This window comes from Salvelinus sp. IW2-2015, unplaced genomic scaffold, assembly GCF_002910315.2.
Source record: "Salvelinus sp. IW2-2015 unplaced genomic scaffold, ASM291031v2 Un_scaffold923, whole genome shotgun sequence".
Taxonomy (NCBI): Eukaryota; Metazoa; Chordata; class Actinopteri; order Salmoniformes; family Salmonidae; genus Salvelinus; species Salvelinus sp. IW2-2015.
Window position 1 is genome coordinate 362,154 of NW_019942648.1, and position 19,148 is coordinate 381,301.

General features: G+C 42.6%; 1 protein-coding gene across 1 annotated transcript in view; it reads left to right on the top strand.

The window, feature by feature from the left end:
• Positions 1–19,148, top strand: part of LOC112069170 (protocadherin Fat 2-like) — a 90,312-nt gene that overhangs the window by 31,971 nt on the left and 39,193 nt on the right. The window contains 10 exon segments of the mRNA XM_070438439.1: positions 1,476–1,534; positions 1,787–1,897; positions 6,531–6,740; positions 7,057–7,264; positions 11,265–11,404; positions 11,495–11,770; positions 11,992–12,202; positions 12,468–12,654; positions 12,809–16,292; positions 16,454–16,838. Coding sequence (XP_070294540.1) covers positions 1,476–1,534; positions 1,787–1,897; positions 6,531–6,740; positions 7,057–7,264; positions 11,265–11,404; positions 11,495–11,770; positions 11,992–12,202; positions 12,468–12,654; positions 12,809–16,292; positions 16,454–16,838 — 5,271 coding nt within the window.

Genomic DNA, 19,148 nt, shown 5'->3' on the forward strand with positions numbered 1-19,148 from the left:
TTAGGCATTAGGGTTAGTGGTGTGGTTGATGTTATCGTTAGGCATTAGGGTTAGTGGTGTGGTTAAGGTTATGGCATTAGGGTTAAAATCAGATTTTATGACTTGGTGGCTGTGCTAGCTCGTGACCACTCTGCAGAGCTGCCTCCAGAACAACATCCACAATGAAAAAGGTTGACCTGCTGGATTGTATTGGCTAACTTCTGCAACACACATTATACTATTAAAGTATCCACAGTCCTAAAACGTTGAGTATTTTATCAAAATAACAGGTTCTAGAAATGTCTCAGAGGTTTCTTTGGTTAGACCATAAAGCCACATAAGCACTGTTAGTAAAACAGACGGTGTTGTGGGAAGACAGAAGAGTTAAACAGCTGCATGGGACTCAGACAGTGACAGGTGTGCTGGGTCATTCCACTAATTTGGTGCCTTTTGAGAAGYGGGAAAAAAACACATTTGATTTCAGCTGATTTTAACGTTCTTAAATGATCCATAAATCACCTTGTGACTGGAGGAATGGAAGCGTGTTGTGTACAACAGGGAGAGGCAGCTGAATGSAAGCTTCACAATATTCGTTTTTTTTTGTTAAAACATTTTTAACCTGTCTATTTATAGGGAACTTGTGATCATTTTTATTGTTTATTTCACTTTTGTATATYATCTACTTCACTTCACTTAACATATGTTTCCCGTGCTAATAAAGCCCCTTGAATTGAATTGAATTGAACAAGGTTGATGTGTTATGCTCGACCCGCTCACCTTTCCACTTTTCCACCACAAAACGGACAAAAAGAGAAGAACCAGCTCACCTGCTTTTACACTATGAATTTGAATAGTTTCAATCCATTTAAACAGGAGTTCAGTTCACACTTTTATCCAGAGCAATTAGGGTTAAGTGCCTTGCTCAAGGGCACATCTGATTTTTCACCAACTCAGCTCTGCAATTTGAACCAGCAACTTCCTGRTTATTAGCCTAATGCTCTTACCCACTAGGCTACCTGCCACCCTATCAGGGTTGACCTCAAAAAGAGCGAAGGACATCAATTAATCACTTATCATATGAAATAAATAATGATCTCCAGAAATGACTTTGTCAAAGTAATTAAATAACTAGGGCTTCACAATGATGGGAAACTYAGAGACATATTTTGATTAAATGGGTAAAAAATGTTATCAATTTAGCAAGCCTTTATTCATAGAAAAATCAGATTTATTGATTTATTGAACTCTCCATGTGGTCTTTATTAAATGGCACTTAATTTAATATAACAGGCTTTTAAAAAAAAWTCTAATTCAATATAAAATACCAAAAGGTCGCAAAAGGCACTCATTTCGTGGAACGATACCAGCTACTGCTGTCCATGTGGGAAAGACTTCATATTGATTACCCTGTTCCTTCATCCTCCTTCCCTCCCATATTCCTTCTCCCTCTGTTTCCTTCTCTCTCTGTTTCCTTCTCTCTCTGTTTGTTTTCTTAGGCGTCATCAACACTCTGACCTCTCTGGACCGGGAACAGAAGTCTGAGCACAGTATCGAGGTAGGAGACTGAGACACCTGCTTGTCATTAAACAACATGTGCATGTTTTTATGAGATCGTTAAAAAGGCCTGAAATGAGAGCTTAAACTACTCTATAAATTATCCATAACATGTGTGGTCTTGATAAATAACATTTCTCACAAAATATATGTGATTTATGATACATAAAACTTTTTTATTTCATTTAAGTCTCAATCAAACCTCCATATCCTATTGTTAGACTAACCTGTCTTCCCCCTCTTCTCCTCTCAGGTGATAGTGTCAGACAACGGAGCTCCTGYTCTCCGCTCCACCTCTACAGTGATCATCCAGGTGCTGGATGAGAACGACAACAGACCCCAGTTCAACCACAAGCTCTTCCAGGTCTGCTTCTATTGGCTCTTTGGGGTTTCGGTTCAGCGTCCGAAAGGGCACCCTATTTCCTGCATAGGCTGTGTTTATACAGGCAGCCCAAATCTGATATTTTTTCCACTCATTTGTCTTTTGTCCAATTACATCAGATCTTTTAACATCGGATATTTTTTTCAGAGCTGATCTGATTGGTCAAAATACCAATTAGTGAAAGCAGTGGCGGTTCCAGCTGTATGGCTTCCTGGGCGAACCCCCCCTTCAGCGCCCCCCGCCCCCACAAAAAAAGCACCATTCTGCACTAACTGTACTTTTTATTCAGACGTTTGGAACAACACAAATAAATAATCATAACATTTAAAACTATATAATTATAAAAATATATACAAAAATAAGACTCATAAATATAAAAAATAAGTAACAAAGACAAATAGAAACAAATTTGTGTTGATTTGGCACTCGATTGTCACTACATTACCCATCTCCCAACACTGTCAACCAAGAGTCAAGACTAAACCAATTCACCTTGGTGGTGTTTAGACTACATTACCCATCTCCCAACACTGGTTCAACGCAAGAGTCAAGACTCTAACCAATTCACCTTGGTGGTGTTACTACATTACCCATCTCCCAACACTGTCAACCAAGAGTCAAGACTAAACCAATTCACCTTGGTGGTGTTCAGACTACATTACCCATCTCCCACACCTGTCAACCAAGAGTCAAGACTAACCAGTTCACCTTGGTGGTGTTTAGACTACCATTACCCATTCCCAAACACTGTCAACCAAGTGTCAAGACTAAACCAATTCACCTTGGTGGTGTTCAGACTACATTTCCCATCTCCCAACACTGTCAACCAAGAGTCAAGACTAAACCAGTTCACCTTGGTGGTGTTTAGACTGGTTTTATATTGTTCTGAACGATTTCGCCCAAACCAGAAAAAAATGCAACAGTATGTTTGTGAAACTACTGTATATATTCACAGTGTTATGAATGAATTGTGGTTTATTTGGTAGCATTTCGTAGTGTGACTGATTTTACTAGTTGCATTAGTACTGTACAAAGTTAGAGGTGCCCTATTTGATAGATTCTACCGCTCCCCCTACCTCGGGCTTCCGGTGGGGAGACCTGAGGTCAACCTACACCCGCCCCCCTCCCCATCTTGTACTTCTGAGTAGGAGACCTTCCCATGCAGTAGCCTGCCTAGCTCACAAACTAGAATCAGGGCGCCCACTCCGACAAGGTTAATTGACCCACAGTCCCACACGGTGACATGATATCATTGACGTTACGTGCAAATGAGCGAAAGAAAACCGATCGCACAAATGTCACCATTACAATTTTTTTTGTGGTGGAGCTCCGTGCCGCCCCCGGCAAAACGCTGCCCATGTCACCTAAATCCACCACTGAGTGAAAGAAAAAACACATATACAGTGCCAGTCAAAATTTTTGACACACCTACTCATTAAAGGGTTTTTCTTTATTTGTACTATTTTCTACATTGTAGAATAATAGTGAAGACATCAAAACTATAAAAATAACACATATGGAATCATGTAGAAACCAAAAACGTGCTAATTAAACAAATATAAATAGATTTTAGATTTTAGATTCTTCAAAGTAGCCACCCTTTGCCTTGATGACATCTCTCAACAAGCTTCACGAGGAATGCTTTTCCAACAGTCTTGAAGGAGTTCCCACATATGCTGAGCACTTGTTGGCTGCTTTTCCTTCACTCTGTGGTCCAACTCATCCCAAACCATCTCAGTTGGGTTGAGGTCAGTTGATTGTGGGGGCCAGGTCATCTGATGCAGCRCTCCATCACTCTCCTTGTTCAAATAGCCCTTACACCGCCTGGAGGTGTTTTGGGTCATTGTCCTGTTGAAAAACAAATGATAGTCGCACTAAGCGCATTCAAGTGTGCCTTGAATTCTAAATGAATCACTGACAGTGTCACCAGCAAAGCACCCCCACATAATCACACCTCCTCCTCCATGCTTCACGGTGGGAACCACACATGCGGAGATCATCCGTTCACCTACCCAGCGTCTCACAAAAAGATGGCGGTTGGAAATCTCAAATTTGGACTCATCAAACCAAAGGACAGATTTCCCCCGGTCTAATATTGCTTGTGTTTCTTGGCCCAAGCAAGTCTTTTCTTATTATTGGTATCCGTTAGTAGTGGTTTCTTTGCAGCAAATTGACCATGAAGGCCTGATTCACGCAGTCTCCTCTGAACAGCTGATGTTGAGATGTATCTGTTACTTGTACTCTGTGAAGCATTTATTTGGGCTGCAATCTGAGGTGCAGTTAAATCTAATGAACTTATCCTCTGCAGCAGAGGTAACTCTGGGTCTTCCTTTCCTGTGGCAGTCCTCATGAGAGCCAGTTTCATCATAGTGCTTGATAGTTTTTATGACTGCACTTGAAGAAACTTTCAAAGTTCCTGAAATTTTCTGCATTGCCTGACCTTCATGTCTAAAAGTAATGAAGGACTGTTGTTTCTCTTAGCTTATTTGAGCTGTTCTTGCCATAATATAGACTTGGTCTTTTACCAAACAGGGCTATATTCTGTATACTAACCTTACCTTGTCACAACACAACTGATTGGCTCAAACGCATTAAGAAGGAAAGAAATTCTACAAATTAACTTTTAACAAGGCCGTTAATTGAATTGCATTCCAGGTGACTATGCATGAAGCTGGTTAAGAGAACGCCAAGAGTGTGCAAAGCTGTCATCAAGGCAAACTTTTTAATATACGTTTTTATTTAACCTTTATTTAACTAGGCAAGTCAGTTAAGAACAAATTCTTATTTACAATGACGGCCTACCCCGGCCAAACCCAGACGACGCTCGGCCAATTGTGCCCTATGGGACTCCCAATCATGGCCAGATGTGATGCAGCCTGGATTCAAACCAGGGACTGCAGTGCGATCTCTTGCACTGAGATGCATTGCCTTAGACCACAGCGCCACTCGGGAGCCCAAAAGGGTGGCTACTTATATTTTTGATTTAACACTTTTTTGGTTACTACATTATTCCATATGTGTTATTTCATAGTTTTGATGTCTTCACTATTATTTAACAATGTAGAAATAGTAAAAATAAAGCAAAACACTGGAATGAGTAGGTGTGTCGAATCTTTTGACCAGTACTTTGACCGGTGGCTTGTGAAAGTATTCATCCCCCTTGGTATTTTTCCTATTTTGTTGCCTTTAAGTCATACCACAGATTCTCAATTGGATTGAGGTCTGGGCTTTGACTAGGCCATTCCAAGACATTTCAATGTTTCCCCTTAAAACATTTGAGTGTTGTTTTAGCAGTATGCGTAAGGTCATTATCTTGCTGGAAGGTGAACCTCTGTCCCAGTCTCAAATCTCTGGAAGACTGAAACAGGTTTCCCTTAAGAATTTCCCTGTATTTAGCGCCATCCATTGTTCCTTCAATTCTGACCAGTTTCCCAGTCCCTGCCGATGAAAAACATCTCCACAGCATGATGCTGCCACCACCATGCTTCACTGTGGGGATGGTGTTCTCGGGGTGATGAGAGGTGTTGGGTTTGCGCCAGACATAGTGTTTTCCTTGATAGCCAAAACCTCAATTTTAGTCTCATCTGACCAGAGTACCTTCTTCCATATGTTTGGGGAGTCTCCCACATACCTTTTGGCGAACACCAAACGTGTTTGCTTATTTTTTTCTTTAAGCAATGGCTTTTTTTCTGGCCACTCTTCCGTAAAGCCCAGCTCCGTGGAGTGTACGGCTTAAAGTGGTCCTATGGACAGATACTCCAATCTCCGCTGTGGAGCTTTGCATCTCCTTCAGGGTTATATTTGGTCTCTTTGTTGCCTCTCTGATTAATGCCCTCCTTGCCTGGTCCATGAGTTTTGGTGGGCGGCCCTCTCTTGGCAGGTTTGTTGTGGTGTCATATTCTTTCCATTTTTTAATAATGGATTTAATGGTGCTCTGTGGGATGTTCAAAGTTTCGGGTCTTTTTTTATAACCCAACCCTGATCTGTACTTCTCCACAACTTTGTCCCTGACCTGTTTGGAGTCTTCATGGTGCCGCATTGCTTGGTGGTGCCCCTTGCTTAATGGTGTTGCACTACTCTGCGGCCTTTCAGATATATATACTGAGATCATGTGACAGATCATGTGACACTTAGATTGCACACAGGTGGACTTTATTTAACTAAATATGTAACTTCTGAAGGTGATTGGTTGCACCAGATCTTATTTAGGGGCTTCATAGCAAAGGGGGTGAATACATATGCACTCACCACTTTTCCATTACATTTTTTTTTTATTTCACTTCACCAATTTGGACTATTTTGTGTATGTCCATTACCTGAAATCCAAATAAAAATCCATTTAAATTACAGGTTGTAATGCAACAAAATAGGAAAAATGCCAAAGGGGATGAATACTTTTGCAAGGCACTGTATATCTGAGTTGGGCTGGCTGTTTAAACGCAGCCGTTGTGCACTACTTTTGACTTGGACCATATCTGGTTAAAATTAGTGCACTAATTAGGGAATAGGATGCCATTCAGCCCTACTTACTATTAAAGCACTTTGTGTCAACTGCTGATGTAATAATGGGCTTTTATAAATAAATGTGACTGATTAATTCATTGATTGGTTCCAGGTCAAACTACCTGAGCAACACAGGGGTCAGGGGGCGGAACCACAGGCGGTGGTGTGTCGTATGGTTGCCCAGGATGACGATGAAGGGCCCAATGCTGAGGTCACCTTCAGTCTCCAGGACAACCAGGACGAGAGGTTTGAGATCCATCCAGACACTGGGGAGGTGATGGCACGCGGGGACTTTACAGCAGGCAACTACAGCATCCTCACGGTACGTGGACAGGATCATAATACAACCACATAGTTAACATGTTCCACAGATTCTTCTGCTTTTCACAACCACACGCAATGGTGAAGCACTATTTAGGACACCTGCTATGCCCGAAACCAAAACAACCACATCTTCTTTCATGACTCTCGTTCACATGCAGACTGTAAACTTGCATGTGGAGTTGCACGTGAACACCACTGTGATGAACACCAACCCTGTCATGTTCTCATGTAGTGTGATGAGTAACACAAAGATCCACACCCCAGCTCAATAACATTAGCGTTGTCCTCTCCATCCCATCCATTCCCTCTGTCAGATCAAAGCAGAGGACCATGGGAGCCCGGTGAGATCGTCGACAGTCCGCCTCGACGTAGAGTGGATCCCCAAGCCGACGCCCACCTCCGATCCGCTGACGTTTGACGAGCCACACTTCACCTTCGCTGTCATGGAGACAGATCCTGTCACTCACATGGTGGGGATCATCCTCACGGAGACACAGAGGCTACTGTGGTATGACATCACAGGTGAGGACTAATATCGGTAACTCTGACGTCAAATCAAATCAAAGCAAACTTTTCTTGGTCACATACACATGGTTAGCAGATGTTAATGCGAGTGTAGCGAAATGCTTGTGCTTCTAGTTCCGTTACGCCGTATACAACAATGATCAACAATTAATACAACAACTACTTTATACACAATGTAAAGGAATGAAAAGAATATATATAAATATATGGAGCGCGTTGCCGATGGCATAGGCCAAGAGAGGTGGATGGTATAAGTAAAGTATAATACTATGAGATGAGTAGTGGGTATAAACATTATATATGCTTGTTTAAAATGACTAGATGTGTTAAAGTGATGTGTGGAGATGTGCAGTAGTCGTGTGTTGATGATATGGACCATGCATAGTAAGCGTAAGTGTTTTTTAGTGTGTAGAAATTACAGCCTATTTATAGAAACTACCATCTGGAAATATGATAGAGTGTGTAATTATATGTTTTATAGAAAAAGTTATCTTTGTTGACACAATAGAGGCTAAGAGTAAAGTTACGGGTAAAGTAGTTTTGTTTTCACGGAATGAGTCAAAATGATCTATAATTTCACACATTTTGGAATTACTTTAAAGGCAAGTCAAAACGTGACGCAATCAAAGATTGCAAATGGATTGTGAAGGGAAAAATAGATTATTAATGATGATGAAATCTGAGATCGTTGGTCATGTGTTTTTGCTGTGCGCTGTGAGTTTTTTGCTGTGCGCTGTGTGTGCTGTGCACTGTGAGTTTTGCTGTGCATGGTTTTTTCTGTGCGCTGTGAGTTTTGCTGTCGCTGTTGTTTTTGCTGTGCGCTGTGAGTTTTGCTGTGCACTGTGGTTGTTGTTTTGCTGGCTGCTGGATTTTTGCGTGCTGTAGTTGTTGTGCGCTGGTGATTTGCTGTGCATGTGTGTTTGCTGTGCGCTGTGATTTTGCTGTGCAAGTGTTTTGCTGTGCGGTGTGAATTGTTGGCTGTCCTGTGTTGTTGCTGTGCGCGAGTTTTGCGTCGCGTGTGCTGTGCGCGGTTTGCTGGCACGGAGTTTGCTGGCGCTGGTTGCTGCCTGTGTGTTTGCTGTGCGCTGTGAGTGGCTGCGTGTGTTCGGCTGTGTTTTTGCTGTGCCTGGTGATTTTGCTGCGTGTGAGTTTTGCTGTCCTGTGTGTTTGCTGTCGGCTGTGAGTGTCTGTCCATGTGTGTTGCTGTGCGCTGTTGTTTGCTGTGGTTGCTGCCTGTGATTGGCGTCGCTTGATTTCTGCTGTGCCTGTGTTTGCTGGCTGAGTCGTTTTGCTCTGCGCTGTGTTGCTTGCGCTGTGTTATGCTGTGCGCGTGATTTTGCTGTGCGCTGTGACGTTTGCGTGGGGGTGCTGGCCTGCTGAGTTTGCTGTGCGCTTGTGTGTTATGCTGTGGTGTTGCGTCCCTGTTGTTGCTGGCCTTGTGGTTTGCTGTCGCTGAGTAATTGTGCTGTGCGTGGCTGCAGTTGATTGCTGTGCTGTGAGTTGTGCCCGTGCCCCGGCTTTGTGATTGTTGGCGCACCATGAAACTATAAATGGTATTGAGTTCATGTCATTCTGCTGGAACACGCAGCTGGAATGCTCGGTGTGGCAGAAAAGACCTCAGCGAGGGCATGGGGCAGTGTGGTGTGTGGTGTTGTGTGGTGTGTGTGTGTGTGTGTGTGTGTGTGATGTGTGTGTGTGCCACACCAGAACGAGGGGAACAAAGCCATGATTTTCCTCAGATGAAGGGCCAGGACACGCAGGATAGGCAGATCTAACTCTGATGGATGATCTGCCTCACGGGCACGGGGCAGAACAGTTGTTGACCTTTGCTAAGTATTATCTAGCTCTTTGACACTGAATAAACTGGATTAATTGGAAAAAAGAAGGTTTGATCCAAACACAATTAGGTAGCACAAAATAAGACTATGGTATTAACATTTCTGCTCATAGATATTGTTTGTGAAAATATTCCCATGAAAGCAAGGCTTGTTGTGGACATACAGTACCGTCAAGTAAGTTTGGACACGGCTACTCATTCCAGGTTTTTCTCTCTTTTTCTTCTTCAGGGTCTTCTTATTATTGGTGTGCTTTAAGTGGTTTCATTGCAGCAATTCATCACGAAGGCCAGATTCACAGAGTCCGGAACAGTTGATGTTGACATATGTTGTTGCTGGAGCTCTGTGAGCATTTATTGTGCTGCAACGGAGGTGCAGTTAACTCTAATGAACTTTGAAGAATCTTCAATAGAAAATATATTTAGATTTGTTTAACACTTTTGGTTACTGTATACATGATCCATTGTTGATTCATAGTTTTGATGTCTTCATTATTCTACAATGTCAGAAAATAGTAAAAAATAAAGAAAAACCCTTGAATGAATACGTGTGTCCAAACTTTTGACTGGTACTGTACATTAACCGAATCATGGCATTTTAGATAGTGTCTTGAAATGAATTTGCTGGCTAAATGTGGCAGCCAATGCAGTTCTAATGCGTTGCCCTCAGCTTTTCATTTGACTTGATCTTTGACCCTGACAGCTGCTTTTCAACCCATTATATATTTAAGCAATCTATGACTTCTTATTCAAACCGTCTGACAATATTTTTTATCTGGGCATTGGATACTTTGGGTGTTTGATTTTTCCGCAGGTTAGCGTTTTTCATCATGAATCTTGTTYTACAGGCAGCTTTGCAGTGTGGTCACGAGCTGGCACAGCCACAAAGTCWTAAAATCTGATTTTAAACCTAAACCTAACTTTAACCACACTGCTAACCCTAATGCCTAACCCTAACCTTAACCACACTGCTAACCCTAATGCCTAACCCTAACCTTAACCACACTGCTAACCCTAATGCCTAACCCTAACCTTAACCACACTGCTAATCTTTACCTTAAATTAAGACCAAAAGCAAACATCCCACTGGGCACACACTGGTTGAATCAACGTTGTGGGAAGATGGGAAGATTCATGCCAATTAACATCAACATCAACCATCAATCAAGTTTTTTTCAAATGTTGCAAAAGCACCAACTAGAAATCTAAACATATGATACATTTTTCAATAATGCTCAACATTTTGTGGGAGAAGTGACATTTTTAAAATTCCTTATTTTCATGTAGTCCCACTGGTAATATTAGAAGGTAAAGCTTGTTTTAAAATGGAGTCATGTGAGCCTTGAAAAGGTGCATCTATTTCTTAATAAACACCATCTGGCTGAACAAGCATGAGCTTTACCCCTACTGTTCACGGCGTCTGTTCAAAGTGTGTCGCTGCCAAATTTTTCCCCTTAAACAATTGTGTTACACTTATTCTGGTACACTTGGACACGGGGGGGATAGACCCTTTTCTGCAACCTTGTTTTCTGTCATCAATACACACATGGCTGAACATGTGAGGATGACGGTGGTTCGTTGGCCCCATACTGGCAGATTGTTGGCTTTTTGCTCTCAGTAAACRAGGCATAGTACGCACAGGGAGTAATGCTTCTTAACTGTTGAGGGTGCAATACAGTATGTGTGTTTGTGGCCATGTTCATTGAGAGGAGGGCCTCTTAGCTCATATTCYGTATTCACACGCACTCATTCGGGGCGATGGCCCGAATGGCCCCGTTTTTTTTGAATGTTTTCTTGTCTTTCCTACTGTCCTGACTGGGCAAACTCCGTTTCCAGTGGACGCTCCAAACAGCTGCCCACACGTCCATCTGTAGAAAGAATGATCCTCCAATCACAGCCAAGTCATTATGATTCTGGGTGACACACCTGTGTGTCACAACTGCTGTATAGGCTCTCACTCACTCCTCCAATAAGGCCATTGGAGCCAGTTTCAGTAACAGACACACACGAAGCCAAACATCCTGAGGGGCTCTGGGCAGGCTTCCACTGAGGCCTTTCAACAGTCAAAATGTAGAACTGTCAAACTTCAAACTGTCCTTGTATTGGCTGATGGAATGACATCGATTTATTTATACCGTCTCCTATCTGTTGTGTTGTTCCCAGGGGGCGATGAAGAGCAGGACTTTGACATTGACAGGAACACAGGAAGCATCGTGATCGCCAGGCCTCTGGATGCAGGGAAGAAGTCAACCTATAATCTGACTGTACAGGTTACAGAYGGACATCAGGTCGCAACCACACAGGTGATACACATATGAAATACATAGTAAATTAGTAGTTATGGTAAAACTTTTGATTAAGTTGCTCTTCCTGTCTGTCTGTCTGTCTCCTAGACATATATCAGTGTGCTGGACATGAACRAGCATCGACCCATGTTCATGGAGTCCATCTACGAGGTCAGAGTACCGGAAGACACCTCTCCACGGAAGGACATCCTCCACATCTCTGCTCAGGACCGAGACAGCAACAGCAAACTCATCTACTCGCTCCACAGCAGCGTCCATCCAGACAGCCTGAAGAACTTCCATCTGGACCCTAAGAGTGGTGTTCTGGTGATAACTGAGCAGCTGGACCGTGAGAAGCGTTCTGTGCACACGCTCATTGTGATGGTAACGTTGTTGATATTTTTAGTGATGTCTACTTTTCATCTTCCCTCGCCGTTTGAAAACACGATGATCTAAAGTACAGCGTATCTATCATAACAGTTTTACAAAGTACTCTCTGTCAGATTATGGCAGTCGTTTTTTTTTTGGTTATCTAGGAGTTTGAATTTGGATTAAGTTAACGTCCCTACACTGTCCTGCTCTCACCATCTCTTTTTACTCTGTAGGTTCGAGATCAGAAGATGCCAGTGAAAAGAAACTTTGTGAAGGCAGTGGTTTATGTGGAGGACTGCAACRACCACTCTCCTGCCTTCATGGCAGCCGGCTATGAGGGCACTATCACCAATCTGGCTGCGGCTGGGACAGAGGTGCTGCGTGTCAAGGCKCTGGATAAGGACATGGGGAGCAACGCTCAGATTATTTACTCCCTTCACTCAGGTACAACACAGATCAGAGATTATGRGGGGTAGATTATGATGGATTTGAATTGTGAATGTTCTTCAAGCATGATAATCTGTTTTTAGCATTCTTTAAAAGAGTGCTATAGAAGTATAGTCTATTCTAAAATCATTCTTTGAGATAGATTTGTACTTTACCCTCACATATAGGCAAATGTGTTGACAATTTAAAACATTATATAYACCAAAAATATGTTTGTAAAATAATTTGGTCATTTTTATTTGGTCATTGTTCGTCTTTCCAGGGAATGTCGACAACACCTTTGACATTGATGGCGAGCTGGGGAGTATCACTATCGCCAAACCTCTGGACAGCCTACCCCAGGAGCAGTTCCATCTGACAGTGAAAGCCACAGACCAGGGTTTCCCCCAGCACAGCGACCTCTGTTCTGTCTCCATCACCGTCCTGCTCTCAGACAGAACCCCTCCCAGGTTAATATGTATATAACGTAGTATTATGTTGTTTGATCATTCTTAAATGTTTTAATTTGTAAATTGTATCAAGTAATTCAACGTCAGCTACTATTGATATTATGTACTGCTTTCCTAATTGTTAATAAAAACCATTATCTTTTCTCTCTCCCAGGTTCCCCTCTGATGAGTACTTCTCAGAGGTCAGTGAAGCCAGTCCTCTGGGAACTCCCGTGATCACTGTCTCTGCAGCCAGCCCATCCGCAGTCCACTACAGCATCAAAGATGGAGACCCTAACGGAACGTTCCACATCAATGCAGASTCCGGAGTTCTCTCKGTCCAARYGAGCCTCAACTTCGAGRRGTGTTTCTCKTACAGACTCRAAGTGCGTGCTAGCACCTCGRCRGGAKCCTCGTCAGATACGGTTGTTTACGTCTATGTGATRGATGAGAATGATAACCYWCCGGTGTTCCTCCAGGAGARATTCCATGGCCAGATTAGTGAGTCTGCTCACATAAACAGCATGGTGATGGGGGAGAGCAACACACCTCTGGTGATACGAGCCTCTGATGCTGACAGGGACTCTAACTCTCTCCTAGTCTTCCAAATCCTGGATCCGGAAGCGATGAAAGTCTTCAAGATAGATCCAAACATGGGTACACTCTCTGTGATATCGGAGGTGGACTTTGAAGAAACACCTGAGTTTAGCTTCAGCATTCAGGTACGGGACTCAGGGGAACCGTCGCTGTGCGCAGCAGAGCCAGCCAGAGTCACAATCCGTGTCCTGGATTTTAACGACTGTTCCCCCAAATTTGCTAGGCCGGTATACGAGTTGTCCATCGTCTTCCCTCCTGTCAGAGAGATGGAGGTTGTACGGGTCATGGCACAAGATGCAGATTCAGCTGTCTCGTACAGCCTCATRGAGGGCAACCTTCAAGATGCTTTTCTCATTCATCCTTCCACTGGTACTATCTCTGTAAACAATGTTTCAGAGTTTAAATCATTTTACCAGCTGCTGGTCAAAGCCTCTGATGGCCTGTACAAAGACCTTGCCACAGTTAAGATAAACGTCACCAACATAACAGCAGGCGGCCATCTTAAATTTGAGCAGGGATTGTATGCAGCCACCATTGAGGAGAACTCGATGACGGTCAAAATGTTAGCTGTGTTGAGAGCTTCAGGTAGTTACTTGAACGAGCCTCTGATTTACTCTGTACTGAACCCAATGGGACGGTTTGCTATAGTCCCAACATCAGGCGTGCTTGAGACCACCGGCGTCCCCTTCGACAGAGAGGAGCAGGATGTCTATGACATAGTGGTGGAGGTGAGAGACATGAGGAGTCCCCCTCGTTGGGCAATAACCCACGTCAACRTTTACATAGTTGACATCAATGACAATCCACCGAGGTTCTTGAACCTGCCTCACTCCATGATGATCTCTGAAGACACGGACCCAGGAGATGTAATCTTTCAAGTCATGGCGTCCGACAGTGATCTTGGAGAAAATGGCTCTATTATGTACTTGTTGGAGGAGGATTTTGATCTCTTTAGGATAGACCCTTATGTTGGTGACGTGTCCCTTCAGCGGCCTATAGACTTTGAAGCTACCAATAAATATGCCCTGACTGTCCTGGCCACAGATGAGGGCTCGCCCAGTTGGACCACTTCAGCAGAGCTGAGTATCACTTTGAGAAATYGCACCAACCCCATTTTTCAGACWTTGCTCTATCTTCTGAAAGTCCCTGAAAACATATCTCCCTTCACCACCATCTTGCATGTACAAGCAAGAAACCCTGAAGGATACCGGCTTATTTACAATCTGGAAGAGAAGAATGCCTCAAAAAACTTTCACATAGATTTTAAAACAGGAGTGTTGAGTGTCACTGATTTATTGGACTATGAAAGTCAGACAATGCATCTATTGACGGTACGAGCCACTGACTCTGTGACAGGCTCCTTTTCAGAGGCCGCTGTCGGAATAGAGGTTGAAGATGTTAACGATAACGCTCCAGTCTTCTCCAAGCTGACTGACACAGTGGATATACCTGAAGGATTACCCATAGGCACGTCTGTGTTACAGATATCAGCCACAGATAGAGACTCAGGCAGGAATAGAGACTTAACCTTCCATATTTTGGGGACGGGGGAAAATGAAACGGACTTCTTTAAAATAGACCCCCAGAGTGGTCTAATTGTTACAACACAGGTGTTGGACTATGAGAAGACAAAACACTTCCAGTTAAAGATCAAAGCCATAGATAATGGCACGRACCCATTGAGCAGGGATGCCTATGTCATTGTTAACGTAACCGATGTCAACGATAACCCTCCAAACTTCTCCAAGACCCACTATCACGCAACACTGGATGAATTGGCCAAATGTGGCCACATCGTCATAAGAATTCAAGGTTTGGACCCCGACACAAGAGACTTGAACAATCTACAGTATAAGATCCTCTCAGGTAATGAGGGAAGATACTTCGCCATCAACGAATCCTCCGGGATTATCTCCTTTTCTAACGTCTGCAAGAGAAATGTGGACCCATTCTACAACCTCACCGTGGCTGTGTCAGATGGAGTTTTCCAGAACACAGCCCCTGTGAACATTGATATGATGAACACTAATAAACACAGCCCCTATTTCAACAAAAACATTTACGAGGCGGAACTAGCTGAGAACGCTGAGGCTGGAACACGTGTGATTCGCCTGGCCGCCATAGATCCTGACGATGGACCTTACGGCAGTGTGGACTACACCATCATCAACAAACTGGCAGATGACAAATTCTCCATAGACAAGAATGGACAGATCGTAACATCTCAACCTTTAGATCGAGAGAACCCATCTCAAAGAGTGATCGCCATCAAGGTGATGGCTAAAGATGGCGGAGGGAAAGTAGCGTTCTGCACTGTGAAGATTATCCTGACAGATGAGAATGATAATGCCCCTCAGTTCAAAGCATCAGAGTATCAGGTCTCAATCCAGTCTACTGTAAACAAAGGTTCTCCAGTGATTCAGATAATGGCATACGATGCAGACGACGGTAAAAATGCTGACGTCACCTACACCGTGGACGAAGCAGAGGAAGTGACCCAGGACATCATCGAGATCAACCCCTTCACTGGCATAGTCAGCGTCAAAGAGAGCCTGATAGGTCAAGAGAACAAGATATTAAACTTCAAAGTCAAGGCTCGGGACGGCGGATTACCGTTCTACAACTCCACGGTTCCGGTGCAGGTGAAAGTAGTACCACCTGAGGTCCCTCTTCCGAAGTTCTCCGAGCCRCTGTACACTTTCTCCGCAGCCGAGGACATCTCCATTGGAACAGAGATCGGGACGATCAAGGCYGACTCTGACATGCCAGTCATCTACAGMCTGGTCAATGGCAACACAGTGGAGAGTAACAGAGACAGAGTGTTTGCTCTGGATAAAGAGAGCGGTACTCTACTCGTCCAGAAGAGCATTGACCACGAGAGGACCAAGTGGTATCAGATAGATGTTATTGCTCAAGGCAACCACAACGGGACCGACGTGGCCTCGCTGGTGTCGGTCAGCATCCAGGTCCAGGATGTGAATGACAACGTGCCGGTGTTCGAGGCCAACCCTTACAAGGCCTTCCTGGCTGAGAACATGCGACCAGGAACCACCGTCATCCAGGTATGTTTTTTCAGATCTTTTTTTCATTGATATAATATTTTTGTASTTGAATGTTGTATGCAATTCTTTATGATTTCTGTGTTCAAGATGTGCAAATCAAATTCCCTTTTGGGGCAGTTTAGTTTTAATTAATTTATCCTTTCATCCATTCATCCATCCAGGTGACTGCCAACGACCCTGACCAGGACACCAATGGACAGGTGACCTACACCTTGGAAGCCGAACCCGATGACGTCGCCGATGTCTTCTCCATCGACAGTGAGAGCGGTTGGATAACTACTCTGAGAGAAACGGACTGTGAGATGACTCAGCACTACAGCTTCACAGTGGTGGCTACTGACCACGGGGGGGAGGTTAAGCTCTCGTCCTCAGTTCTAGTGGAGGTGACGGTGACTGACGAGAACGACAACCCTGCTCGGTTCACGGAGGACGTGTACCATGGGTCTGTCATGGAGAACACTAGGCCTGGGGAGGTCATCATGAGCCTGACGACCGTTGATATGGATGTGACTAAAGAGAACAGGCAGATCACGTGTTACATCACAGGTGAGTCTTGTTGATTGATTCATTTGATTGATTGAATGATTGATCACATACACATTTTTTTAAGTAGTTGATTAATCGTTTCCTCAGACCTATCAGCATTATGAACAGTATTTAAATAAGAAACAGATGGGCACAGTACTTCTCCAGAGCAATTTATCTACTATAATGGCTTATTATAACAGAGCAATATATCTATACTAAAGTCATGGTTTATTATAACAGAGCAATTTATCTACTATAATGGCGTATTTATAACAGAGCAAATATATCTACTATAATCGGCGTATTATAACAGAGCAAATATATACTTCATATTAATGTCTATTATAACAGAGCAATATATCTACTATAATGTCTATTTATAAAAGAAGCAATATATCTACTATTAATGGCGTATATATAACAGAGCAATATATCTACTATAATGGCGTATTATAACAGAGCAAATATCTACTATAATGGCTATTATAACAGAGCATATATATTCTATAATGTCTATTATAACAAGAGCAATATATATTCTATAATGTCTCATTATAACAGAGCAATATATCTACTATAATTCGTATTTAACAGAGACAATATATCTACTATAATGGCGTATTATAACAGAGCAATATATCTACTATAATGGCGTTATTATAACAGAGCAATATATATTCTATAATGTCTCATTTATAACAGAGCAATATATATTCTATAATGTCTATTATACACAGAGCAATATATTCTCAACTATTAATGGCGTTATTATAACAGAGCAATATATTGTTGTGTCTTTGGCTATGCCGGATTAAGTGATATGACATGCTATTCTATAAAATCCTTTCTCTGTAATTAATATTACCTGATTGAGCTAATCATGTAAATGTAATTAACTAGAAAGTCGGGGCACAACGAAATAATATTTATAGAGCAGTTATCTTCCGAATAAACTCTTAAAGACCTTGTAATATTTTACATCAATAGCAGTCAATATCATTCGTCACCTTATTTCAGTCTCATCTGAAAGTTGTAAATTCTTGGTTATCTTCACGAACCCTAGCTAACAAGTTGAATCAGCAATACAAAATTGGGTTTAATTATTTATTTACTAAATACCTAACTAATCACACAGAATTACATATACGCAGAATGAATCATACCTTGATTACAAATTATGTCATGAAGGAAAATGTCCCTAGCGGATGGAACAGATATGAGAGCTGGTTACACAAAGAAAAGGGGGGTTGGGTTTGAGTGAAAGAGCGGGAAGACTGAAGAACAAAGGGAGAAGCGATGTCTCTAAGCAGCTACTCTATCGTAAATACAGAATCTTATGCATTCTAAATGACCGCCCATTTGGAAAAGGAAAATGCAATAAATATTTACTCTGAGCTGCGCTTCAATAGGTTGGTGGTAGATGGAAGGCTGTGTTTCCCAACAGAGTCCTTTGTCCTTTGATTAGTGTCTCTGGTGGTGAACGGGAAACGTTGTAGTGTCGTCGTTGTGTGGTAGACGGGATACTCTGTCTGTCCTTTCCTAGCCCACGTTTACAGTGGCCGCTGCTACCTCAACGGCTAGGAGGTATCACTTCTGTAGCGAATAAGAGTTCAACGTTCATACCATTCGCAACCAAAGCTCACGCAAAGGTTGGCTTCGTTCTGTAGTTATTATCTGAACCCTTCTGACATCGGATCGTCATCCTAATGTACCCGGAACAGAAGGTTACATTTTCGTCAAGGGCTTATATAGTGGAGGGAGAAGGGTGTGTTTCTTAGTTTATAACACATGTCTCTTCACAGGGGCGGGCCACTGATTGAGCAGAGCCCTAACCTTATGAAAACCCAAATCTCTCATTTGGAGGCTAAAATTACATTTAATCTTTTCACAAATAATTTTATATTTAAACATTTGAATTGCACAACAATTCCATGTGAATCTGATAACTATAATGTGTAGACTTTCCCAGATACTGTTTAGGTCGTCCTGTCATCAGTCATAATGTCTCAGATGGCAACCGAACTGACATCATATTCATTAAGTACCAACGCATATTTTCAACTGGTTCTATTACTGAAATATAGTTCCTTTCCCTCCACTTGTTTGATGTTCCCAGACTCTCTATGTTTAACAAAGGCTATTCAAGAGTCCTTCTGTAGAGTCAAGAGAGAGGGAAAGGAGAAAGGTATTTATGGGGGGGGGGTCATAAACCTTACCCACAGGCCAACTTCATGACAATATCTTCTATAATGGCTCATTATAACAGAGCAATTTATATACTGTAATGGCTCATTATAACAGAGCAATATATATATACTATAGTCATGG